The 27,211-nt window shown below is 46.2% G+C and overlaps 1 protein-coding gene across 4 annotated transcripts in view; it reads left to right on the forward strand.

The window, feature by feature from the left end:
* The window catches only part of cadm1a (cell adhesion molecule 1a), a 218,813-nt gene that overhangs the window by 157,797 nt on the left and 33,805 nt on the right, over positions 1-27,211 (forward strand). For all 4 annotated transcript variants that reach the window (XM_052047281.1, XM_052047282.1, XM_052047283.1 and 1 more), the window contains exons 2-5: positions 5,205-5,222; positions 17,625-17,771; positions 25,084-25,236; positions 26,217-26,354. In XM_052047281.1, coding sequence (XP_051903241.1) covers positions 5,205-5,222; positions 17,625-17,771; positions 25,084-25,236; positions 26,217-26,354 — 456 coding nt within the window. The remainder of the gene's footprint in view (positions 1-5,204; positions 5,223-17,624; positions 17,772-25,083; positions 25,237-26,216; positions 26,355-27,211) is intronic.

The raw sequence follows: 27,211 nt of genomic DNA on the forward strand, positions 1-27,211 counted from the left end.
ACGGCGACGTGCCGCTTTTATTTGATGGAGGTTCATTAGTTGAAGGCGATGGCAACAAGCTGAAATTGAAGTCGGGAACCTTCCGTAGGTTCACAGTTACGAGGTAGTTCATTTTCAGTCAATATTTGTCTGAAAAATACAAAATATAAAACAATCCGATGGGGAAAACTGGGAAACGAGACCACTTATTCGTTAACCGCGTCATGGTCCTTCACTGACCTAAGCTAGCGCAGTTGTAAACCACATAAAACGTTTGTCTGAAATGACACCTTTCGGCCCACGAATATAAATAATCCCAACGCAAAATTATAAGTAGCGTGGTCATGTATAAGTGATGCTAACCTATGCTAGCGCAGTCGTCCTACCTACAACACGTCCGTATGAAAACCACTTTCAGGATACGGATATAAATAAAACAAACGATGCGAAACGAGCACTGCGGTAGCTGATCGCACCGTCTTGTATTGCGTGGCGACATATGCTAACGTCGACGTGTATGCTAGTTTTTCGCACGCTCGACTAGCTCGGAGCTGCGACTAGCGGCCCAAACTGTATTTTTACCTTTCGTATGTTGACATTTCTTTTGTAACAGTAGGCAATATTTTCCTGTTGAGACGTTTCGTAACTTGAACATTTTTGTATGAAAGAGGCGTTCCTAACTAGAGCTACCACTAGCATTGCGACTCAAGCGTCACCACGACTGAAACACACGATGAGGAGCTGTCGTTCTGCCGCTTTGGTTCAAATCTCTCCGTGAAGGATGTTTCGGGACATTCGGACCGATGGTTTTTTAACGAACCGCATCTTATGAGCGCAAGCGCTTGCGGAGCACTTTGAGTGTACACGATCCGCCAGATGGGACTGTAAACGGGCTCCGGCACGCCAAAAGAAGTAAATAAAACGTTAGCGGTCCGAAGCAGCTTGACGCGTTAAGTGTAACTGTCAGGAGAGGCGCTTTGTTGCGTCGCCTCGTTTCTCCGGCCGGTTCTCTCCCGTCGCGGTCAAGGCAGGCGCGGTTGTTTGAAGCGGCTGTCGGTCGAGGGAGGCTACAAAGCGCCTTTCTCTGCGTTATCGGCAGGACAGACCCCATCGCGCTAATCGCCCTGCTCCAGAGACAGCCGCAGGTAAAACCAAGCGTGGCATCCAGAAAGAGGAGGGGAAATAAACGAGAGGCACATTGGAAAGGAGGTTGGGGCTGCAATAGGAAGGGAGGCGAGAGTGGAGGTAGGGGTGAGGGGGGGTGAGGATATGTTTATATCTGTCTTGCGTTACATCAAGTGACGGCCGCATGACATGTCGGTGCATAGCAGAGCAAAAATCGTTTGGTCGAAAGAGAAAGACGTGAGTTCCTAAACAGTCCTGCCGGCGAAGTCTCTTAGCAACCACGCGGTTGGAAGCGTCCTTCCGAAGTGGCTGGAACAGGAAATGGGGGGAAAATGGAGCCTCTGTCTCATTTTTAGGGCACCGAATGAATGCGTAAAGGAATCACACCGTCGATGACCTTTTGCCTCCATCGTCGCGGAAAGTTATTCTTCACGAGAAGACACTTGATGAACGAGTTGAGAACTGAATCGATTCCGGTTTCTCTGTTCGCCAAGGCCAAATAGTCGTCGTTTGCAGAAGTTCGGGGACTCTTAAGAGGCCAATTGAAAGCAAATGAAAATACGCGTCTGTACGCTTTGTGAGAGTTTTTAAGTGCAAAACTTACCAGCACCGATGAACATCTAGGGTATGGACATAGAGAGGGTGACCTCCTACAAGTACCTTGGTGTTCTTCTGAACGACAAACTGGACTGGTCTACAAACACGGACACCCTGATTAGGAAAGGACAGAGCCGACTCTTCCTACTCAGGAAACTGAGGTCTTTTGGGGTTCAGGGGTCACTCCTTAAGACGTTCTATAACTCGGTGGTGGCCTCGGCCATCTATTATGGCATTGTCTGCTGGTCAGGCAGCATCTCAGCCCGGGACAGAAGGAGACTGGAGCGACTGGTCAGGAAGGCCAGTTCTGTCCTGGGTTGCTCCCTTGACACTCTGGAGGAGGTGGGCAACAGAAGGATGCCAACTAAGCTAAAAGCTATGATGGCCAGTCCCTCCCACCCCCTCCAGCACTTGGTAGCTCCTTCAGCCAGAGACTGTTACACCCGCGCTGCGAGAAGGAGAGATACCGACGCTCGTTCCTACCGACTGCTGTCAGGCCGATGAATAAAAAATAACAATCATAATAATAATAGTAATTAAATGATGTGAAGGAAAATTGGGCGGCCCGGTAGTCCAGTGATTAGCACGTGGGCTTCACAGGGCAGAGGTCCCGGGTTCGATTCCAGCTCTGGCCGCCCTGTGTGGAGTTTGCATGTTCTCCCCGGGCCTGCGTGGGTTTTCTCCGGGTGCTCCGGTTTCCTCCCACATTCCAAAAAACATGCATGGCAGGCTGATTGAACACTCTAAATTGTCCCTAGGTGTGAGTGTGAGTGCGAATGGTTGTTCCTTTCCGTGTGCCCTGCGATTGGTTGGCAACTGATTCAGGGTGTCACCCGCCTACTGCCCGGAGACAGCTGGGATGGGCTCCAGCACCCCCCTCGACCCTAGTGGGGATCAAGCGGTTTCGGAAGATGAATGAATGAATGACTGAAGGAAAATTGTCAATAGGACTACGATTTATCCATTTTGTGTTCCTATTGCATTTAATTGAAAGATGTTTGTTGTTTTTTTTCTCTTCTTTCTTCTTTCTACATACATTCTTGCTGCTGGAGGCTGTAAATTTCCCCAGTGTGGGACGAAAAAAGGATATCTTATCTTATCTTATCTTAAAGCAGCCCGGCCTGAATAGAACATCATCAACATGCGATTTGCAGCTGTGGTAGCACCTGATGGAAACTGGCTGCTAATTGAACACATTCCAAAGTCGAGTCTCATGCCAGTTTTGGTCACGGCCATGTGGACGATATCGATCTTCGGGCTGTCTGGCGCGATTGTTGGCCGCCAGACACCCCCACCCCCACCTCCACAGTTCTGTTTGCTCAGCCCAAAGAACGTAGCCGTCGCTTGTTTTGTTCCGAGCAGGAAGTGTGACCCCGCCGTCGGGTAATGAAACGACATTATGATAATGCGTCGGAGGCGGCGGAATACAGGTGAGCTTGTTAACCCCGTCGCTCATTGTGATACGCCGTGTTCCATTCGCCACACTTGATTTACCGCCGCGGACGCTTTAAGGGAAAGACAATTGGATCGGGCGCTATTGATAATTAGTTTTTAATGCGCCACACTCATCATGTCCAATTTCATGCCCCTTAGGCAGCTGATCGCGGATTTAATCAACACGTTATTGCTTGCTGTGCTTAAACTTAGGGAAGGGTGGTTGGGGGTCAAGGGGCGGGGCTTTGAGGATTGAATGGCAACAATTCGGACACTCTGTCAGATTCTTTCTGCCAGGAGAGTTTGAGAGCACCGGCCCGGTTTTCCAGTGGTTAGCACGTCGGCTTCACAGTGCAGAGGTACCGGGTTCGATTCCAGCTCCGGCCTCCCTGTGTGGAGTTTGCATGTTCTCCACGGGCCTGCGTGGGTTTTCTCCGGGTGCTCCGGTTTCCTCCCACATTCCAAAAACATGCCTGGCAGGCTGATTGAACACTCTAAATTGTCCCTAGGTGTGAGTGTGAGCGTGGATGGTTGTTCGTCTATGTGTGCCCTGCGATTGGCTGGCAACCGATTCAGGGTGTCCCCCGCCTACTGCCCCAAGACAGCTGGGATAGGCTCCAGCAACCCCCGCGACCCTAGTGAGGATCAAGCGGCTCGGAAGATGAATGAATGAATGAGTTTGAGAGCGCTCACTCCCTCGCCTCGCTACAGATGTGCCATAACGCTGCTCTACGGGAGGTGGAAGGATCAAATAGTGACGTTCCCACCCATTTCATTTTCACCTCTTATATAGAGCATCCTAACGAGTGTCCCCCCCCTACGCCGCCTCTCATTTTCGAATACCTTCACTCAAGTCTCGCCTCTCAGTCTCACTCGCTGCGCTAATTACAATATCGCCGTGATTGAACTGAAGTTGAAGAGGAAATGAGTTCTCTAATCAAAAGCCACTGCTTAGTCGGAGTCCCGATGCCCGCTTGGCGGCGCGATGCCGGTTGGCAACGCGCAGGCCGCTGCGGTCGTTTTTGCTCCACGGCTGACGACCCAAACTCGTGAGTTTTGAAGTCAGAGGAGGTACTTTTTTTATTTAGTTATTTTTTTTATCGAGTTAGTTTTGCGGTATCCGTACCTGAGAACACTTTCTCAACTCATGGCGATCTTTTCCTCACAATTGATCAAATTTCTTCTTCTTCTTATGGTGATACGTGGCCTTTTTATGCCACACGTCCACACTCCCTGCCTAATCTTCCAATGTGTTGGTCTTTTCTCTCGGTCATATTGGAAGTGACAAGTCAAGATTCCGCCCCCCTCGCCCCTTATCTGATCTTCTACTTAAAAGCTGTGCTGATCTTAACTCTCTCAAATCCAAAGTGATGCAATGCTGCCAATCTACAGTGTCAAGTCAAGTCAACAGTATTTATAGAGCACTTTCAAACAGCCATCGCTGCATACAAAGTGCTGTACATGGAGCGATTTAACATACACAATAAACAGTAAGACGAATCGGTACTTTGGATGGGGCGGGGTTATGTTCCTGGAGTTGAGAAGTCAAATCTTGGTCTTGTTTGGGCTTTGTTGCTAACCAAAACAGCAGCATATGAAACGGTCTCTGTGTGGAATCTTGTCCCGGGTGACTTCCCTGTGCAGTATTGAACCTGCGTTGGAGGGAGATGAGATATTCATGTACATTCAAAGAGCTGCAGGGAGTTACGACATTTTTTTTTTTATTTCGTCTGCCTCGATTCATGCCGTTAGGCCAGAAATGCCGCAGTAATCTCAATTTACGCTTTGGATTGATCCACTTTTTTTTTTTTTACTTCGCTTACATTCAAAGGTCAATGACCGCCCAGTCTCTCTAATAAGCTTTTAATGATGAACCATTTGCGTTTTCAGTGGCGGAACAGCATGAAAGCGGGTCCCTCCCTCCTGCATTTGCTTTTATTTATATGTGAGCAGCATGAGCCTCCGTGCAAGTGATCATAAATCTCTGAATGCTAACGTTCCCTTTCTGTTTTTGCCCCCCCACCCCACAACCCCCCTCTTCCTCAACCCTTCCCTGCCCACCACTGCAGGAGCCGCACAGATTCCAGGTATGTCCAGTCCATTACTTTTCCTTGCATCCTCTCATAGAATTTTTTATTTTTATTTTTTTTAATGCAGCCACCCCCGATTTTTAGCCTCTCCATATTTGCTTGGCATAAAATGCGTTTCTCGGCGTTAACAGGTACCGAAACGTGCATGTCGGCCTTCACCCCCTGCTGGTACTTGAAAACTCGGCGCGTGCTTTCCACCTGCAGTACGGCCAATGACTGATGAAAATAAATAGGAATCTGTATTTCCTCAGGCAGCAAATCAAGTCGTACAGCCTCTCCGGCTCGCCCCCCCCCCCTCTCCGCCGAGCTTTTTAATCTAATTAGCCGCGCCGGTGACAGTTATTTATATGTGCATGAATTAGACTTGAACAGCCAGCCATTTCCCACGTGACCCCTCCCGCAACCGCACTCCCCAAAACCCCTTGAGTTGATTAGAAAGAGAGCGGTCCCGCTCTCGGTCAGCCAAATGCCGGGTGGGTGGTCGGCTGTGACAACTAAATCGTCGGCTGAGGCTGGATTCCTTCCGCTCTTTATATCGATGCTCTCGACGTGTAGTTTCGAGCGAGTCCGATCCAGCACTACGTGTTGACGTTTCCTGAAGTGCTGAAACGGCGACGTGCGCGTCAACATTGGCAGGAAACACAGTTGAAGTTTGAGAACAAATGAAACTCAAAGTGTCACCAAAGTTTTTGGAATTGAGAGCTACTTTTTAGTTCGTGATTCATGCGAAAGGGATACCCGTTTGATACGCGCTTTCGAAATTTGCCCAAATGACCTTAAGAATCTTATTTTTAGATGATCAGAGGTGGAATGATTAATCGACAATTAATCGATTATCAAATGACTTTTTTTTAATCGTTTCGATACCTTAATGGGCTGTCACTTATATATATTATTATATATTATATTTGTTTTATTGTTCAAATGCTCACAATATTAGTCAATTGTCTTTGGGTTGAATCAAAACAACACAACTACTTTTACTTTGAAAAGCCACAATCTACACGTTACAGCCCAACCCAGTAACTGACTCATCATTGATTGTTGTATATTTTCTGCATTTTGAAATACATTTTTGAACAAAGGGATGGAAATTTAAACCTGCAGGGGGAGATGGGGGTTGGGGGGGGTCATCCAATCATTGAATCATCAGCAATATAAGCGACAGATTAACTGATTCCATGGCAGCCATTTTCAGACCTTTTTTTTTTTAACCTGAGGAAAAAAATGTAAAAACACTTAAAGGCGTGCTTGGGATTGAAAACTGTATTCTTAAAAAAAAATGTAAACAAGCATCCTTGGCATTGAATGAATTCATTCATTGATTATTAACATAATCGGTAGTTGCAGCCCTACATGTTATTTTCAATCACGGATGGTGTTTGTCGAGGATTTCACACAATAACGAGGAAAACCAATCGCTTTATTTCAACAAATCTCAGGCAGAGTTTACATTTTCAAATGGCTCGGACAAAGGCCCCTCGAAAATCACCGTGACCCGCGGGCTACTTCTTGCAAACGACTGAATGCTCATTGTCCGAACTCATTCAAATGAAACGTATTTCATTCAGGGCCGTCGTCTTTTTCACTGAGATATTTTCAAGGTCTTCTCAATGGCACTTTTGGAGAAATACAATAACAACAATAAAAAAAAAAACCTGTGGGTGGGGGAAAAAAAAGGAATATTCATGAACTTCATTCAGCCGTGTGGCATACAAATGAAAAGCGAGCGCGGCGAGGCTAGCACGCTAGGCGCCGGTCGCCGTTCAGATGGATTAGGTACCACTATTTTATTTATTCGTTTATTTATTTTGCAAAAACAAGGCAGCAAGGCATTTACTCGACACTCCCCGAGTTTACCTGTCACTCCCGACAAGTGCGGCCGTGTTTGCCACGCGTGCTGATCAATAGAAGTCGGAATGCCGGAAGGATGGAGGAGGACTGGCGCGGTGTCACGGTTGTATGGATGAATAAGCAAACATCCGAGCACCCCAGTGCAGGCTCAAAGCATCTCGAATGTATTTAGAATGATCTCATCTCATCTCATCTTCCGTACCGCTTGATCCTCACTAGGGTCGCGGGGGGTGCTGGAGCCCATCCCACCCGTCTTCGGGCAGTAGGCGGGGAACACTCTGAACCGGTTGCCAGCCAATCGCAGGGCACACAGAAACGAACAACCATTCGCACTCACACTCACACCTAGGGACAATTTAGAGTGTTCAATCAGCCTGCCACGCATGTTTTTTGGAATGTGGGAGGAAACCGGAGCACCCGGAGAAAACCCACGCAGGCCCGGGGAGAACATGCAAACTCCACACAGGGAGGCCGGAGCTGGAATCGAACCCGGTACCTCTGCACTGTGAAGCCGACGTGCTAACCACTGGACTACCGATTGATTTGACGTATTCCACTTTAGAGGTCTTTCCAACTTTGGTTAAATCCCCAAATTCCCGATTTTTCGAATGGTTGATGCCACATGTTTGTGCCCCCCCCCCCCTTTTTTCAGATTACGAAGCATTACAAGAAGTAAACACCGAAGCGCTGTTGCGGTGTTGTATTTTCCCCACTCGGTGTGTGTGTGGCAAAGGATTCCCCCGGTGCTAATCGATGGAGGGGTGTGAAGGGAGGAAGTCAAATGGCAGTTTCACTAACACGCCATGACTAAAGCGACTTCCCAAAGCTCCAGTAGGGAGGGGTGGAGGGAGGAGCACCACTGGAGCAAACAACAACAACCCAAAAAAAAAAAAAAAGCTCCCACTATGCTAAATCACTTTAGCTCGCATTGACAGCTTGTCCAATACAGTTACATGAACAGCAAAACCTTTTTTTTTTTTTTTGCGTGGGTGTGTGTGTGTTTGTTATTCCCCCAGCGGGTGCCTTCAACTCCTCCCAATTTGCCAAGAATACACTTGCTGCATTTTCCTCAGGTGTCATCTCCCGCAGGAGCGCTGACGGTGTCCGGCGGCACATTGCCGTTGACCGTTAATTAGCGGCAAGGGCCCCGCTGTTCACATACAACCTCCGACCTGTCACCGATGTTTATTCGACTCATCGCAACCGTCTCGACGTGTTCCAAAACACAAAATAGCCCGACGCCCCCCGCAGCAACCCGCCTCCGCCTGTAACCTTCGATCGGACGCCTTGAAAAGTCTTTTCGAGTTTATTAATGTTTTATCAGAACCGGATGCCCGCCTCCTGCCGGCCCACCTACCGTGAAAAGTGACATCCAGTTCAGAATATTAAAGACGGTCCGGCTGGGTTATATAGTGGGCCGACTGGGGGACGCTGATTTGATTCTCGTTTGTTAGGCTGTCCATCCTGATCTGTCAGCATCACAGGATGCAATTTCAGCCCTTCATTCGTCATCCTCCACCGTCTCGGAAACAGAGGAGACATTTCGAGGAGCGAGCAAATTAGCGATCGGCGTTTCAAGCGTTTCGGTTTTTGGGTTCGCCTCTCGGACGCGGGCCGTTTGTGTCGACGCACAAAAAAAAAAATTTTTCTGACACGTTTAATGTTGCAAAAATGAGTCCAGCCACGCTACATTTTTGTGTAATGAAGCATATTGTAAAACTGAATCTCTCAAATGAACAATTTATCATTTATAAATTATAACATGCTAGCTGGTGCGCCGCCCTCCGGGCGGCTCATCAGCTAGTTCCTGCGGAAGGCTGGTAAGGTGGGCCTTCGGCCCACAAAAGTGTTGTTGCTTGGTTCAACTTTTTGTTCATCTTCATTGCTTATCGCGAAAATAAAGAGATGTTTAGCTCTACTAAATAACTAACAATTTTATTGCAATGCTTGTGGGTAGACAACATTTTTTCGCTAAGATGCCCGCGCGATCGTAGTGAGCCACTGCCTGAGCGGCGCAGTGGCGGCGCGCAGCGGCGCGGTGAAGTAGGTACGTTTTGAAAAGGGACAGACCGCGCGCGGGACGACGCGCAATATATAGATATTCATTACATTTTATGATCGTAATATTTAGAATTTTTATTTTTTTTATGGCTGATTATAACTAAAAGACACCAAAAGGAACTCCAATTTAAAAAATGCTAGTTAGCCACGATAGCTTCCCCGCGTCAAGTAGAGAAAGGTCAACATCGACCCGATTTGGAGAAGCAAAACGAAGCTTCAAAATACTCTTGGTTGGTTCAATTTATTGAAACCGTTTTAATCTCCAACATAATCACAACTCGTCCGCTAATCTTGCTAGCCTTACTTTTAATGAGCTAAAAGCTATCGCTTGATCATTTAAATAAATAAATAAATAAATACATAAATAAAATCATTCACTCCATGGACGTTAGGACTGAGCCATCGTAGAAAATTTAATTTGATCATATCCCAAGTACGTTCCAAACCGGGGGCATTTTACAGAGGCAAGATGGATGCTTGAATGCGTGTTGCTAATGATGAACAAAATGGAGGGTCAAGCGGGAGCGGCACGAAGAGTCAACATCGCCTGAGTGGTGGGCGGATGTGTGTGTGAGCGCGTGCGTGTGTGTGTGTGTGTGTTTTCATTTTCTGTCGCCGTGCTCGAGTCCTGTTAAGTGTTGACACGTGTTGATACCGCGCTCCTCCGAGTCAGCTGCGAACGCATCCAAGCTAAGCCCACCCTGAGTGTTTTAATGCGTCAGGGAAGGCGACGTTCACGGAAGGAAAATGGGCGGAGGGAGGGGGGGCGGGGCCTGTATAAACAAAAGTACGGCGGCGTCGACTGCGGCGGAAGAACAAGTGTGGGGGGGGGGGGGGGGGGGCAGGCAGCTGGAGGACACTGCAGCATCTCGCCCCGTCCCCTCTTATCATATCCGAGCGCCACGGGGCGTCTCTCCTTGAAGCGCGTCTTCACTATTGCGGGGCACGCGGGCCTGATGAATAAAGCAACACGCGTTTGAGTGGAATATGAATGTGACGAGTTTGCAGGTGTCGGGCGGCGTTTCCGTCAGGCACGGAAACCTTGCGGGAATACCTCGGAGACTGATCATTTTCAAACTTTTGTAGAAGGAGATTAGATACGTGATGCAGGGCCGCGATTGATTATTCGGAATTCATTCCTCCCTTTGTGGAAATTGTAGATGTTTACAAATCTCGGTACTTAGCATATATTAACTTGCTGGCAAAAAAAAAAAAAAATGACGGCGGGGAAAAAAGTGCGTGGAAGTAGAGGGAGGTCGACTCACTTTTGTTGCGCGCCGTTCAAAAAAATGAACGGATGTCGTTCGGGTTATTTTAAGGAGGGAGTAAATATATTCTGGCAGAGCGTCGTTTCATTTCCGACATATCAGTTTAGATGTGCCGGTAAATATAATTGCAAGTGGATTCGTGATGGATGGAAATTAAAAAAAAAAAAGAAAAAAGATGTTATTTGGGGAGACATCCAGACACTAAAAAGTATATTTTTTGTGTGTTTAGTTTCATGAATAAAACTTTTGAGTTGTGTGGGTTCATGCGCTATTCTGCACGGCACGGTGCCCGTTAGACACACAAACAAGCACACACACACACACACACACACGCTAAACAGAAAGGAAAACTGCATGCTGAATGGACTTTGTCAAGTCAAGAGAATGTAAGCGGTCTCGCATCGGCAGCCGATTGAAGTCACTTGCTGGCTTTAATTAGTGGCAACGCGGCCTTAACCATGCAGAAAAAGACAGCTGGACACTGAATTTCCTCAAATCAGCGCCCCTGCGCTGTGCTATTTCGAGTCCAGCGATAACTTAATGGAAAGTATTCGATAGCCAGGAAAGCCCCCTCTCGACATTATGCTAGCATACAATGGCGGCGCCGCGGCAAATCATCCTTTTATTGATTCGTGTCCGACTTCCTCTCGTATTTTAACAAAGTATCAGACTGAGGTGGATTCTGTCGTCTCCGTAGGTATTACGAGATTATTTAAGCGCTCGCCCGGCAGCATCGCAAGTAAGGCTTACACAGCGGGGCTAAATGAAAAGCGCCGCCGCGCGATATTGTTAATTTTGAAAGGCCGTCTTCATTTATCATCTCCCGCTAACTCAATTAAAACAATATTATAACGACGGAACATCGCCGTCCGCTGAGGAATTGCATATTTCTAAATACGATTACCACAGACTGAATATTTAATAGCGCACAACCGTGATGTCATTTCCATGCGACAACAAGGGACAAAATGGCCGCCACGGAATGGTTAAAAAGAGCTGGATTGTTCTGCTGAATTCATCTTCTATATATATATTGCGCGTCGTCCCGCACGCGGTCTGTCCTTCCGTCTGTCCCTTTTCAAAACGTACCTACTTCACCGCGCCGCCTCGCGCCGCCACTGCGCCGCTCAGGCAGTGGCTCACTACGATCGCGCGGGCATCTTAGCGAAAAAATGTTGTCTACCCACAAGCATTGCAATGAAATTGTTAGTTATTTAGTAGAGCTAAACATCTCTCTATTTTCGCGATAAGCAATGAAGATGAGCAAAAAGTTGAACCAAGCAACAACAATTTTGTGGGCCGAAGGCCCACCTTACCAGCCTTCTGCAGGAACTAGCTCATGAGCCGCCCGGAGGCTTTTTCCACCATGCCCTACCCTGACTTATACAATAAGATGCAGTTCAAACCGTGTGACCTTTTAAGGGTTCATCCCGTGTTACTTCTCCGCTGACATTTAAGTGCCCCCCCCCAACCCCCCGCAAAAAAAAAGGCCAGTATATATTTGACCCGTGGCGCTGAAAAGGGTCAAAGACGTCTGCCGCTCTGGCCGCCCGTGTCAAAAAGTCACAGTGTGCCAAACAAAATGAAAGTTGTCAAGCGAAGCCGGCCGGAGGGGAGTCTCGTCCGTGGCTTCGACTTAATACGATTTTGCGACGCCGTGTTCCATCACAGCTGTACGTCGCGGTGTCTCTCGCGCCGCTTATTCAATTAGGCTACACAGATGGTCGCCATGACAGCGAGGAAGGTACTCGTTAGGAAATTAACGCCACTGTATTAGTGGCCTCAAACTGTTTTTGGCACGTCAACATCTTGGCTCCTTGTTTTTTTTTTTGACGAGATGGGCAGCGCGTTTGCTTTGGACATTAATGGCGCGCGTGAAGAATTGAAGCATAAAAGGGCTGCCGAAAATAGCGGGCAGGGGGAAAAAAAAAAACGCGCTAATCCTCCTGTCAGTTTGTCATTTTGCTTTTTATTTCCACTTTACATTTCTGTTTATTCTGTCATCAAGCATCCGTTCACGCTTCGTTGTAATTGGACGTATTGTTAAGCGTGTTTACAAGCTATTAAATCCTGCGTGACGGTTTAAAGGTAACGCATGGAAAACTAGTCCGGTATTTGTTTGTGTCGTTGCCAGCGCCGTGACCAATCTGCGCCCTTGTGCCTCTCGCTGTCGAGCCTCGTGGCCGCATTGTGCAGTCGCGTGATGACGGCCTGTTGTGCGATACAAAGTGATGCAATTTACCTTGGGGGAGGTTATGTCACACCTGGCAATATTAGTTTGGAAAATTGGAACTCGGGCCGTGGCAGCGCAGCGGGCTAGCGGTTAGCGCGTCTGCCTCACTCGCTCGGCTGGATTGGATTAAAGGTGAAAAGTTGAGCAAAAATGCTTTCTGCGATGAAATAAAGCATTTTGTTTTTGAACAATAGCTTTCGAAAATACATGTACGCTACCTTATATATTTAAACGCCCTTTCAAACCGCCAAAAGCATCATGCTAGGTTAGCGCTAACGCCCGCGAGCAAAAGTTCGTGATACCGTGTATTTTTCTTTTTTCACCGTAAGCTAGTGACTAGCGCACAAGTAACGTTTCCTGCTGCTTGGTACATGCTAGGTTAGCGATAACGCCCGCTAGCAAAAGTTCGTGATACCGTGTATTTTTCTTTTTTCACCGTAAGCTAGTGACTAGCGCACAAGTAACGTTTCCTGCTGCTTGGTACATGCTAGGTTAGCGATAACGCCCGCTAGCAAAAGTTCGTGATGCCGTGTATTTTTCTTTTTTCACCGTAAGCTAGTGACTAGCGCACAAGTAACGTTTCCTGCTGCTTGGTACATGCTAGGTTAGCGATAACGCCCGCTAGCAAAAGTTCGTGATACCGTGTATTTTTCTTTTTTCACCGTAAGCTAGTGACTAGCGCACAAGTAACGTTTCCTGCTGCTTGGTACATGCTAGGTTAGCGATCACGCCCGCTAGCAAAAGTTCGTGATACCGTGTATTTTTCTTTTTTCACCGTAAGCTAGTGACTAGCGCACAAGTAACGTTTCCTGCTTCTTGGTACATGCTAGGTTAGCGATAACGCCCGCTAGCAAAAGTTCGTGATACCGTGTATTTTTCTTTTTTCACCGTAAGCTAGTGACTAGCGCACAAGTAACGTTTCCTGCTGCTTGGTACATGCTAGGTTAGCGAGAACACCCGCTAGCAAAAGTTCGTGATACCGTGTATTTTTCTTTTTTCACCGTAAGCTAGTGACTAGCGCACAAGTAACATTTCCTGCTGCTTGGTACATGCGAGGTTAGCGATAACGCCCGCTAGCAAAAGTTCGTGATACCGTGTATTTTTCTTTTTTCACCGTAAGCTAGTGACTAGCGCACAAGTAACGTTTACTGCTGCTTGGTACATGCTAGGTTAGCGATAGCGCACGCTAGCAAAAGATCGTGATACCGTGTATTTTTCTTTTTTCACCGTAAGCTAGTGACTAGCGCACAAGTAACGTTTCCTGCTGCTTGGTACATGCTAGGTTAGCGTGAACACCGGCTAGCAAAAGTTCGTGAGACCGTGTATTTTTCTTTTTTCACCGTAAGCTAGTGACTAGCGCACAAGTAACGTTTCCTGCTGCTTGGTACATGCTAGGTTAGCGATAACGCCCGCTAGCAAAAGTTCGTGATACCGTGTATTTTTCTTTTTCACCGTAAGCTAGTGACTAGCGCACAAGTAACGTTTCCTGCTGCTTGGTAAGCCTCTCTCCCAAACCACCGGTTGAGAATCGCTGTTCTCATTTTCTATTTTTGATTCGCCTAAAATTCAAATATTTACCGTATGTTTAAAAAAAGCCAAATAAGCAATCACTTTAATTTGTGATTTTCCTTTTCCTGCGGAAAATAAATAGAACAAATGCTTAGATGTGGCCTACGGGCTTCTCCGGATGTTCTGATTGGTGATGTAGCCTAGCAACCGTTGCACTTTGCAGCACGAATGCCGCGTTTCTATTCGAACAGAACAACTACCGAAAACTGGGCTGAGAGAGTCCCCGGCGACTGGTGTTTCTCTTTGAGCCTGCCGACTGTCATAGGTTACTTACAGATTAACCGATGCGGCTCCTCCGCCGGTTCTCACCAAGAGGCCCTTTGAAGAGCTCGGCCTCGACGACGATCTTGACCTTTTCCTCGGCCGCCTCAAGCTGTCAGTCAGCACAGCCGGCCATTCGGGCCGAGGGCATGTTCTCTGCTGGCTTTGTGGTTTTTTTTTTTTTTTTTTTTTTGTGTGTTTTTTTTTTTTTGGATGGCAGGCTCCCCCTAGCCCACCCCCGACTGGAACACCGCAGACCTTCAATACTTCACATTGAAGGTCTGCTTCATGCAGGTGTCCTGGTGGATTCCTGTGTTCATCCATCCATTTTGTATCTCGGCCAATTATCTCTGTACCCTCACCCGGGCACACGGTAATGAGAAGCCTATCAAAAATTCTGTCTTTGCAAAAATAAGTAGAGCGTAGACCTCCCCCCACCCAACCCCTCCAGCCCCTGGTCGTGCAATCCTAATTGGGATCAGCACCAAATTGCTCAGCTTTATCAATACTGCTCCTTCTGTGCTTTGCTCCAAATTCAATAACCAACATCTCGCACAAACAAACAAACAAAGGAATGGGGGGGGGGGGGAATGAAAGAAAACACTCGAGGTGATATCTTGTAGAACACAGCATTATGCTTTTTTAAAAGGCAGGGTGTTTAGAGGCCTAGTAGGATTATTGCAGCAAACACCCTCGGGGGTCCTCGACTGCGGGGGGGCGCCCGTGTGAGAATGGTTATCGTGACCATGGTGATGAGGATTGCAGCGAGATGGTGGCAAAAAAAAACAAATAAAGAACTGCGCAGTGCGATTGTGCCTCCATTGTGACAATAAAAGCATGGGTTTCATTTTCACTTGCGGAGGCAGCACTTCATCCCCCAAACCGCACTTGCCATTTTGTGTGTCGATCTTTGCATCGGGTAAATCAGATGGAAAAAACGCCAGCTTCCCCAAGACCTCAGTGAGGAACTCAATGGTGGAAAATGGATGGGTTGCAAAATGAAGTGCTGCCACCACGAGTGAAAATGGAGGCAGACCTCCCCCACACACGCACACTCTGAGCTCATCTTTCGCCAATAGAAATCACGAGCATCGATTCAATTCCGAGCTCCTCGCTTGATCGCCATGGTGACGAAAGCAGTTATCACATTGGTTTGGGTGTGGGGGGGTCCAAAAAGAAGGCAAAAAAAATTTTTCCTCACTTTGTCGATTTAAAAAAAAAGAAAAAAAGGTAGAAATCAGAGTCGTTTGCCACCGCTCGCATTCCAAGATCAGTCGTTTTCATCCCTCAACACTGGAGCCCGTTTTTTTTCTCTTGTGGCTTAATTCCACGAGCAGTTTTTTCGGCTCGGAGATGAAAGCCGCAACGCTCGGTCCCAACAGTGTTCCCGAGCCTCCATCAATCAATCAGAGTGGAAATATTTCATGCAAATTTAAGAGCCGAACATAATTACCCGCAATGTATACTACCGGGACGCTAAACTGCGCAGTGGGGGGATTTTAGTCTTCCAATACAACAGGAATCAAGGGGACCTTTTTTTTTTTTTTTTTTCTTTAACCAAAGGAAAAGTTGCGATTGTACATTCAGCCCACAAAACAATCAGGTCTCATTCGTCTAAAAATTGTTCTCCTGACTTGCCGAAATCTTTGTTCACGCATGACGCTTTAACTGCAATGTCTATTTTGGCATGTTAAGTAAATTAGCGTAATTGTCTCTTTTTTTTTTTTTTTTTAAGAAGCAAAATTTATTTCACAAAGGCCGGCTAAGTGGAATAAAAATGACCTGTCTCCCTTTATTTCGTCGGTCATGGACTAGGAATGAAACATATTCGATCGCATTTCCCGAGACGCGCTTCTGCAACGTTGCGCTCGTGGCCGACAAATGATGCAACCGCACGAGGATGATGCGCACAAGGTTTTCGTGCCGCCGCAGCGCCTAATGAACGGCGAGGCAAACAACGCTGAATAACGACACACGGCGTAATGTTTAATGGGGGAGAATTTAAAGGCGGCCGTGTCGCGGCTTTTGTTTACGATAATGCGCGTCCAACCTTGCCCGTTCATTCATTTTTCATAAGGCATCAATCTGTTGATGTCTTTTTTCCAATCACGGCTTTGTGTTTGCTTTGCATTTCCGCTGACCGAGGCTTTGTTTGCGGATACTTTCCAAGATGTATTTGCAAGCGGCTGTCGTCAGAACGGCTCGGTGAAATTTCAAGTAAATGAGCCCTAGATGCTGATATTAAAAAAAAAAATGCACTTGTTTATTTTACCGAGCGGGGGTGGGGGGGGGGGGGAGTGTGAGGGCATTAGCACGACCAAAATTAATTTAGAAAAATATACTTGCATCTGTCATGTAACCCTTTCATGCACCCGATAACCCTCAAAAGTGTCACGTTTCGGTTTTTCGGTCTGGCCAGCAGGTGGCATGAGCGGTCTTTCTAGCACACCTGCTGGCAATCATTAATCAATAGAGACACTATTTAAGGACTCCTACGTTTTAAGGACTATTTAAGGACTCCTACGTTGTTACGTGTCCTTAAAAGGACACTATTTAAGGACTCCTACGTTGACGTAGGAGTCCTTAAATAGTGTCCTTTAATAGTGTCTATTGATTAATGATTGCCAGCAGGTGTGCTAGAAAGACCGCTCATGCCACCTGCTGGCCAGACCGAAAAACCGAAACGTGACAAGGTTTTTTTTAAAAATCATAAAAACACGTTGACCAGTTGAGTTAGCAGGTAAAATGCATGCTCACTGTTTTAATAGCAAGACTCAAATGACCCTGCAAAAAAAAAATGACTACCCCCCTCCCTTCATGTCTCTATTTTCTTTTGGGCCTCTGATGCCTGAAATTGAACCGCGGCAATTGTGTTCAGCCATTCTTGCACAATGTCGGTAATTCACGCCGCGTCAGAATCAGTTTTTTTCTTTTTTTTTTTTTTTTTTTGTGGTAATGACCCGAACAGAATGTTATGCAGTCATCACCAATGAGAAAAAAATGAGAAAAAAAAATTGAAAGTCTTGCAGAGGGGCGGAAAAAAAAAATGATTTTGCCGATTCTGCATAAATATTGGGTCGCTATCAACCTTGTCCTAAATTGTACCACAACGTGAATTTTTTTTTTTTAATGTGCCTTTCGTCTCATGTCCAGTGGTGAGTCAAAACCTGGTGACGGACAACGTGTCGGTGGTGGAGGGCGAGACGGCCATCATCAGTTGCCGGGTGAAGGACAACGACGACTCGGTCATCCAGCTGCTCAACCCCAACCGACAGACCATTTACTTCAGAGACATGAGGCGTAAGTGACACTTTGACTTTCCTCATCTTTTGTTTGTTAGTTTTTTTTGGGGTTGGGTGGGTTACTTTGTCGGCAGGCACACCGCTGACAAACGTTTCAGAACTTTTCTCATTTAAAACTGTCACCGCAGTGGCCAATTTGGATTTCTTTTAATTATTGTTCATTATTATTATTAATTTGCTGAGTGAGTTCAGTGTGAGGCAAAACAAACTTCAAGCATCTGATTGGACCCTTGTTGTGTTTGCTTCCACATTTGGGTTTCCGATTAAGAGTCGCTTGTTTGCTCTCATTAACGTTATGGACAGAGAAGGATTAGGACATGCGACCATTACACTGACGGGAAAGAGTTTTAAACGCCTTCCGTTCTTCTGGGAAGTCTCTCTCTGCGTCAATTAAGTTGGACCAATTAGGTGGTGTCACGGTTTTATCCGTATCATTTTCAAATGTTGTATTTTCGTAGCGGTACTTGAGATCGGGGATGGACGAATACTGATGCCAGGTAGCAGTGAGCAGATGGCTTTATTTAAAGTATCGGGTTAACATGGAGGCTGCCGATATCGGCCAGCGATACTTAAAGGCCAAAAAAAATAACCAGGCAGTTTGGCACATATGTGAGTCATCATTTGTGCCAGAAAGAAAAGTCTTTGCTCACAAATTTCTGAACATTGTGTGAAATGAAACCTCATACATCAAAAGTAAAAACGGTATCGGCACTCGGTGTCGTTCAAACCAAAATGGCCTATTTCCTGTGTCTTTTCAAGCGTCATTTTTTTGGTTGTTTTTTTTTTAAGCTTTCTTTTGTAGGTCTAATCATGATAGGCGTGCCGACCAAAATTTATGTTGCAAAAGCAAATGTGATTCCTGGGCTAAATTTTATTGGACATGCTAGCGCCATGGGCAAAACCTTTTCAGCAGGAAGAACATGAACGCCAAATTTGGTGAGTACTCGATTCCGGGAAAGCTCTAAAAAAAGGCAATTTCTCATCTTCTACGAGCATGCATTTCCACTCAAAAGGTGTTTCTCAAGGTGTTTCTTCATACATCCCCCCGAGTAGTTGCACATTTTCGAATGTCGACATTCAAAGAGATGAGCCAGGGGTGACAGAATAGGGCAAACAAATGAATACAAACGCATAATGCGAGCCCGAAGCACTGCAGAGGCAACCGTTACATCGTGGCGGTCGCTTTAATTAAAATGCTCTCATCTTACTTTCACTTCCAAGGATCTGCATTAAGTTTGACCCACATGTCTGCAGCAGCATTAACGGCAGAATGAGGTTAATACAACCCACCAAACAAGTTTTCTGCGGCGGGCAGCGGTGTCAGTTGTAATAGGGGCGGCTCATATCCCTGAACATTTAACGACCTGTTCTGTTTATTCTTATCCTGCCCAATTATGGTGTCACCGCTCTTATTAGCGCTGATCAGCTCGACACGCGGGGCTTGCTCGCCTTTGCTTTGCTTTAATTGATTGGGGGGGGGGGTTGTTTTTTGTTTTTTTACTGCGCATTTAACGCAAGCAGTGATATGACGATGAAGTCATGCACGGACAGACAACCTTCCTTTTTAATCAACATAACCAGATTTCAACTCATTTTGTATATTTTGAAAGGCTATGAGTCGGGAAGTGTGTTTAAAAACACCACAGTGCCAATTTAAGGCAAGTTCGTGAAACTATTAGTAATTACATAGTAATAGCAGTGCAATAATTAAATTAAGCTAAATAGGGTGCGCTGGTGAGCTTATCTTATACATGGCTTTAGAATCTGTCATAGGATTAATCGTAGTACTGTAAAAAAATAAGGCCAACTGTTGCGATGACATACTAATATAAAGTCCAAGTCAAGTCAACAGTATTTCTGGAGCACTTTCAAACAGCCATCGCTGCATACAAAGTGCGGTACATGGAGCAATTTAACATGCACAATAAACAGTAAGACAAATCGGTAATAAAGGCGGTAGAAAGCACCAAGCAGTAAAATCAAGAACAAATCTAAGTCATGCTGAGTCAAATGCCAAAGAATACAAGTGAGTTTTGAGGAGGGCTTTGAAGATGGGCAGCGAGGAGGCTTGCCGAATGTTCACTGGGAGGTCAACATTCAAGGTATTCTGATAATTTGGGACTTTTTTTTTTAAACAATGTAAGTATTAAGTTACCACACACCGATCCTATTTAGGAAGTGACAGGAACAGTAACTGCTTCACTCTCAAGCTTAAAAAAATACAATTTTAAAAAACGTGTGGCTCAACCTCTGGCTCGCGAGCATCATGGCTCGCCATACGCCTTTGGCAGAACATCAAACTTGAAACGCCGTCACATAAATGTGAATCGCAGCGCACCATGGGATAAAAAGGAAACTTGCAGCAGCCGTCCAGGCCCTTCAGAAGGTGCCAAAGCAATAACAAATGCCTCTGGCTGTGTTTTTATAGCACAGTAATCCAGACTGCTCCAGCATGTACTGCTTCATCCTTCATTTCAAGACCAAGTATTGATGGTTCACTGTTGTCACCAGAAATCTGCATGCATATTTTAGTTAGCCCTAATCTAGTTTATTTTCCGCCATTAGTTTGAAAATGTAATAGTCAAAGAAAATAAGTGTAGTAGTAACACATTAATAACATAGTAACAGCCTGTAAGAGCACTCAGCACACAGTTAAAACAAGTACAGTTCAAAGCAACAGTCCATAGACGTAAAATTACCGGCCAACTAAAATGTATCCACAATAACCAAGACATTACAATCCAAGACCAGCCTGAGAATCGTAATAAGATAATTATGTTGCAAGTTCCTGGAAAATTGATTACTTTTTCTTATACAAATCTTTAAATTGACTTGTTTCCTTGATTGAATTTGCCGACGGTAGCCTGAAGCTTTATTTTTTTCCAAACCCTGATTGAATTTCACTACTATCCACATGAGAACAGAATTGCTTTCCTCCTTTGCATCAAAAACAAGTAATTTTTTTTAATTTACAACCCATCTTGACCATAAAGAATGGCAAGAGCCCCGCTAAAAAGACAGAAAAGAGCATTTAATGGCCGGCGGGAGAAGTTGCTGGGAGCTCGGCGGTAAGAAGGGTAATTAGCCCCGCCCACACCCTCGCTCGCCCTCTCTTGACAGCCCACAATAAAACTCTGTTGCGCTCCTCTCAAAAGTAGTGGCAGCCGCTAATCACAATTGATTGAAGCCACTTCGACTCCTCTCGGCGGCAAACACGAGCGAACCGAACGCTCGCCCACTGAACGAGTTTAATGTCGGCCCTCGACACACACACGCACAAAAAAAGAGGCGTATCGATCCCACTGTCCCGATATATTTTCATACCGGTTATTTTCACCTCCAGTCGTCTATGATTTGACCGTTACTGTCAGCCACATTTCCGTGCGCGGGGTGATAACTGACCTATTTTGGGAACCGGCATGACAGCTCCGACACCTTTTGCCGTGATGAAGTGCGTTTGCGGGAAATGAGAGCACTCTGTCACCCGCCGCTATATGGGCAATCAATTTCCTATTTACAATTGCGCCGACTTGCAATGTGAGATGGAGCCGGATGCCGGGAAGCGGGGCTCGTTTCTGTTCACGGGTACGCCGTGGTCACGTGTTTGCGGCGTGGTTTTTTGGGGATTTGGATGCTGTAAAACGGGAGCCGTGTAATGGAAAAGGCTGCAAAGCCGTGAAAACGTCGGTCGACGGACGACGGGGCGCTCAAATTGTCCGTTGGTATTCGTTTTTGTTTCGTAATCCATCTAATCGCCGACTGACCGACTTTTTTTGGGGAGGGGGGTTGTTTTTGTATACGCCGTCCTTCATAGTCATGAAAGCAAAACCGATGAAACAAATTGGAGCCTTCAAGAGTTTGGACAGATGTCTCTTATCAAAACGCAACAACCGCTGTCTATTTTGTCCTTCTTATTTTAAAAGGACGAGGGCAAAAAATAGCACAGGACTAAAGGTCGCCCTAATTTTTTTTTTCCGGTCCCAAATCCGCAAAAGAGGAGTGATGTGTGACGCAGTGTGCACTGACACATCCGTAATAGAAATGTCCGCCGCGCTGCCCGGCGCTCTCACCTTCAGTGTCAAAGCGCGGCGTCCCCGCCAACCCCGTTGCGGCCGACGTCGCCGATGTCCTTGGATGGTTTTGGCTTGTCCTCCTAATCCTCACACTTGCTGGCTTCAAGTGTCTTCGTTCTCCAAATAAGACAGATTTTATGTATCGTAGCACATTGTCTCATTTAGAAGTGACACATAAGAGGACGGGGGCGTGCATGGGACCGGACCTTGGTCTTATAAAAAAATATTTTAAAAAAGTGGACCAACAGCATTTGTAGTTGAGGACCATTGATCTATACCCTTCAATCTTTTGCTGATGAAAGTGCCCCCCCCACCCCCCATTCCCGCATCTCCAGTGAAGCTCTTGTAAACATTCAATCAGTTGCTTGTATAAACTGCAATCGGCACGACTAGTGAATCGGGCAACACGTTTAATTGAATTAAAGCATGCAGATTAGAGGCTAATGAATGCTAACAAGGCCTTTGAATGAGAAGAGCTTGTCAAGGCTGCGAAAAAGTCAGGACTTGGGAAGTTCATTTTGGCGACGGCCAAATTGGATACGTTGCATTTTAATTCTGAAATGTCCGTTTTATTGCTTTATTTATTGTGTATGTGACCCAAGATTTGTGAACCCCAAAAATTAGCTCGATAGACTTTATTTATTCATTCATTCATTCATTCATCTTCCGAACCGCTTGATCCTCACTGGGGTCGCGGGGGTTGCTGGAGCCGATCCCAGCCGTCTCCGGGCAGTAGGCGGGGGACACCCTGAATCGGTTGCCAGCCAATCGCAGGGCACACAGAAACGAACAACCATTCGCACTCACACTCACACTCACACCTAGGGACAATTTAGAGCGTTCAATCAGCCTGCCACGCATGTTTTTTGGAATGTGGGAGGAAACCGGAGCACCCGGAGAAAACCCACGCAGGCCCGGGGAGAACATGCAAACTCCACACAGGGAGGCCGCAGCTGGAATCGAACCCGGTACCTCTGCACTGTGTAGCCGACGTGCTAACCACTGGGCTACCGGGCCGCCCGGACTTTATTTATGTATTTCAAAATGCAGTCTCTGAAGCTAATTTCACATATCGCCGTTGAAAATGTGTTGAGCATGTCAATCATGAGTAGTGCCACAAAAAATAAAAACAAATCTCAAAAAACTTTGACTTTTTTTTTAAATGAAGCACACATTTTTGGGTAAAATTTTAAATTCGCCAGCACCATCACAATTAGGGTTTGGGGAAAATTCTGGCTCCAAAGTTAGTTCCTCTCAACAACATGAAATTTGGTGGTCACGTCTATCATGACGAGAGCCACGAAAATTCTCAAAATGCTAAACTGGAAAAGACACACAAAGTCTTCCATTTTAGGTTGAATGCCCAGCCTCAAAAATATTGAACTCAAACGACTCTGCTCCACTCAAGCTTGCTGCCGCTGGAATTCGCATCGTTTTGAAACTCGCGAATGTTTCGACCAAGCGCCTCATCTCTCTCCAGCCTCCACTCAAAATGCGTGCGCTGTTCTCCCTTAATGATGCACCAAATCAATGTTGGTGATTAATATTCCAGCATCCCCTTGTTTGCCTCCAGTCTTCTTTTTTTTTTTTTTTTTTTGAGGGGCGGGGGGCACATGAACAGCAGCATTTTTTGATATCATCCCGTGTTATTTATTTACTTCTGTATTTATTTATGTTTAAAAAATATTTTTCCTTCAGCCAGAGAATTTGTATCATTTCTTTCATCCATACATTTTCTCGGTGTGTGCCCACTGGACTACAAATGAATTATTTTGGAAATATTTTGACTCTCAGTTCAGCAGTTCAAGAATGCTTGGCGTTCTGGAGGTGATGTTTTATTTTATTTTTATTTTTTTTTAACCTTGTAAACAAAATCGCACTCTCTCACGAAAGACAAAAATATATATCATTGGGTCTCCTGTCGAAATTTTACTCACTTGCCATTAGCAGCCACCCTAAAAGGAAGTTATTATCTCTGGGTCAGTTAAGGATATCACAATATTTGAATTTATATTAAATTAGAAAAAAAAAAGGAATAAAAGTTATTTCACAGAGCCGTAGGCACAGCGGAGTCTGCTGAAGTCATTAAGTGAAAAGCGTGCGACACCAGCGTATTAAAACGGTGACTGTAGTCGGGCTTATCAGTGCAATTAAGTCAAAGTGAGAGATCCCATTACAAAAAAATATATATATTAAATAACGACCAATCTTCCGATACGCGGGGATTAATGAACATTTGCAACCGAAAAAAAAAGAAGTTCCTATTAAATACTTTTTTTTACAATGGGACTTAGACTTACGAGTTTAATTTGTTCCATGGCCGAGTGTCGTGTTTTAGTTTACTTGTCCAGTGGTGCCTCGACATACGAGTGACATGAGAGTACTAATCTCTGCAAAGAACCACTCGTTTTAGTGCCGTACTGATGAGCTAGAGGAGAGAAATGGAGACATGTCAATGAACGTTCTATCCATCCATCCATCCATCCATCCATCATCTACCGCTTATCCGGGGCCGGGTCGCGGGGGCAACAGCTTTAGCAGGGAAGCCCAGACTTCCCTCTCCCTAGCTACTTCGTCCAGCTCTTCCCGGGGGATCCCGAGTCGTTCCCAGGCAAGCTGGGTGACATAGTCTCTCCAGCGTGTCCTGGTCTTCCTCGGGGTCTCCTCCCGGTGGGGTATGACCGGAACACCTCACCGGGGAGGCGCTCAGGAGGCATCCGAATCAGATGCCCAAGCCACCTCATCTGGTTCTATCCTGCTGTCTGCATCATACTGCCCCCAGGTGGCCAAGGCGGGCACACCGGAAGGAGCAGCAGTCGCCGTATATCATGACGGCATATTTTTACAAAGTGAAAATATTATGGAGTGCTAGTTTTCCCTCATTTAAATAAACTTTTGTTGTTTAATGGCTATTGCATGCAAGAAAAATGATTTGAGATGAAATGATGAAATTAGTCCCTTCCAGTTGCACCCAAAAACAAGCGCCCTATTGTGATTTCTAAATGTATAACCACAATCTATGGAAATACCCGAAAAACGAAGTTTTATAAAGTGTAAATAAGACGAAACAAAAAAGTTCACACAAGCAGCCAGAATCTGAGTTATGTGCTCCCTCTTACGTGTTCCAGTTGAGAACCACGCAAACGGCCCCGTTAGCGCCAAAAACCCAAATGTCAAGGCGCCACTGTATTTCTTTTATTCCTCACAGTGGTGCTCTCTGTCCTCCTCCCCCCCCAGCGCTAAAAGACGCTCGCTTCCAGCTGGTCAACTTCTCCGACAACGAGCTTCGGGTGTCGCTGTCCAACGTGTCGCTGTCGGACGAGGGCCGCTACGTTTGCCAGCTGTACACGGACCCGCCGCAGGAGGCCTACGCCGACATCACCGTGCTGGGTAAGATCGCCCACGCCGCGCGCTCGTTTGCATACCGGTTGATTGACAGCCACGTTTGGCGGCGTGGGGAGCATCTGGAGACTTGTTTTCGCTGGCAGCGTTAAGGTAAGAAAATCTCTGATACAAGAGCTTAGGACCAGAAAAACGGGAAAAAAAAAAGTCTCCCTTTGCCTGGATGCAGTAGTCGTCATTTGATTGACAGTGTCAGAGAGGTCCGAACGTTGCAATTTGTTCATTATTTTAGTTGAGGTAAAGCTGGATCTGGAAAATTGGAACTTTTGCCACTTTTTCCAGCCGTTGGTGAACAACAAAATTAATTAATAAATTAATTTATAATTTATTGATAAATTAATAATTAAATTAGTGAGATCCATCCAGGGCGGCCCGGTAGTCCAGTGGTTAGCACGTGGGCTTCACAGTGCAGAGGTACCGGGTTCGATTCCAGCTCCGGCCTCCCTGTGTGGAGTTTGCATGTTCTCCCCGGGCCTGCGTGGGTTTTCTCCGGGTATTCCGGTTTCCTCCCGCGCGTCGACCTCACAGTGCAGAGGTACCGAGTTCAATTCCAGCTCCGGCCTCCCTGTGTGGAGTTTGCATGTTCTCCCCGGGCCTGAGTGGGTTTTCTCCGGGTGCTCCGGTTTCCTCCCACATTCCAAAAACATGCGTGGCAGGCTGATTGAACACTCTAAATTGTCCCTAGGTGTGAGTGTGAGTGCGAATGGTTGTTTGTTTCTGTGTGCCCTGCGATTGGCTGGCAACCGATTCAGGGTGTCCCCCGCCTACTGCCCGAAGACAGCTGGGATAGGCTCCAGCACCCCCCGCGACCCTAGTGAGGATCAAGCGGCTCGGAAGATGAATGAATGAATGAGATCCATCCATTAAAATAGGAGCTTACGTCAAGACGCCATCTTTTCCTGTGCTCGAGATAACGCCCCCACCCCCACCCCCTCGCCTTTCTTCTGTTTTTTTTTGCCCTGATGCAGTGCCTCCAGGTAGCCCCCTCATCGACGCCCGCGACGAGGTCCTGAGCGAGGGCAACGAAACGGAGATGACCTGCACCGCCATGAGCAGTAAGCCCGCCGCCACCATCAGATGGATGAAGGGCGATAAGGAGCTTCCAGGTTAGTGTGTGTGCGTGTGTGCGTGCGTGCGTGTGTGACAGCCTCTCGTATTGTTCGCTCGTACCAAAGAATGCTTTTTCAAATTGCATTCTAGATCACAATTTATGTGTTTGGCTGACATTTCAAAGGGGTTTTTTTTTTCCTTTTTTTTTTTTTTGGGTTGTAAATGTCAAAGCAGTAAACGGACTCGAGGGATCAAAGCGGTTCAAACAGCGCGTGGGGTCACTTTTGAGCTCCGTTTAGATGTCGCCGGCAGTTCGTCACAATTTCAGCGCATGGTGGTCTCCGCTCGAATACGCTGAATAAAAATATCCACGCGAAAACGCCTCTTTTCTCCTCAGTTGTTGTGCACAAATCCGTTGATATCGGTGTTGGTGAAAATAGTGATGTAATTGCAATTTTTTTTCCTGTAATATTGCGATTAACTATACGAGTACTTTTTATTTTCATGGTAATTAATTGTTCAGCCCTCCCCCCTAATTGTACACCGTATACAGTTGGAAATGTACTCAAATTCTGAAAGCAAGGGTGCGAGCGGGCTCGGCGCCAGGCACTTGCCCGCCTCGGAGCAGCCAAGCAGCTTTGTCAGGACTTTGAAACTTTAAAAAAAAAAAAAAAAAAAAGATCCTCATCAGTCTTCCGTGTTCAACCCCGCCTTGGTCGGCGCGCATCTTGTCGTATTTGTGACGTTGCATACAGTCACTTAGAGCCTCCAATTAAAACGTTCCATGTTTGTTGTTGTTGTTGTTTTTTTTTAAATATTATTATTATCATGGGGGGCGGCCCGGTAGTCCAGTGGTTAGCACGTCGGCTTCACAGTGTAGAGGTACCGGGTTCGATTCCAGCTCCGGCCTCCC

This window comes from Hippocampus zosterae, chromosome 16 (assembly GCF_025434085.1).
Source record: "Hippocampus zosterae strain Florida chromosome 16, ASM2543408v3, whole genome shotgun sequence".
Lineage (NCBI taxonomy): Eukaryota > Metazoa > Chordata > Actinopteri > Syngnathiformes > Syngnathidae > Hippocampus > Hippocampus zosterae.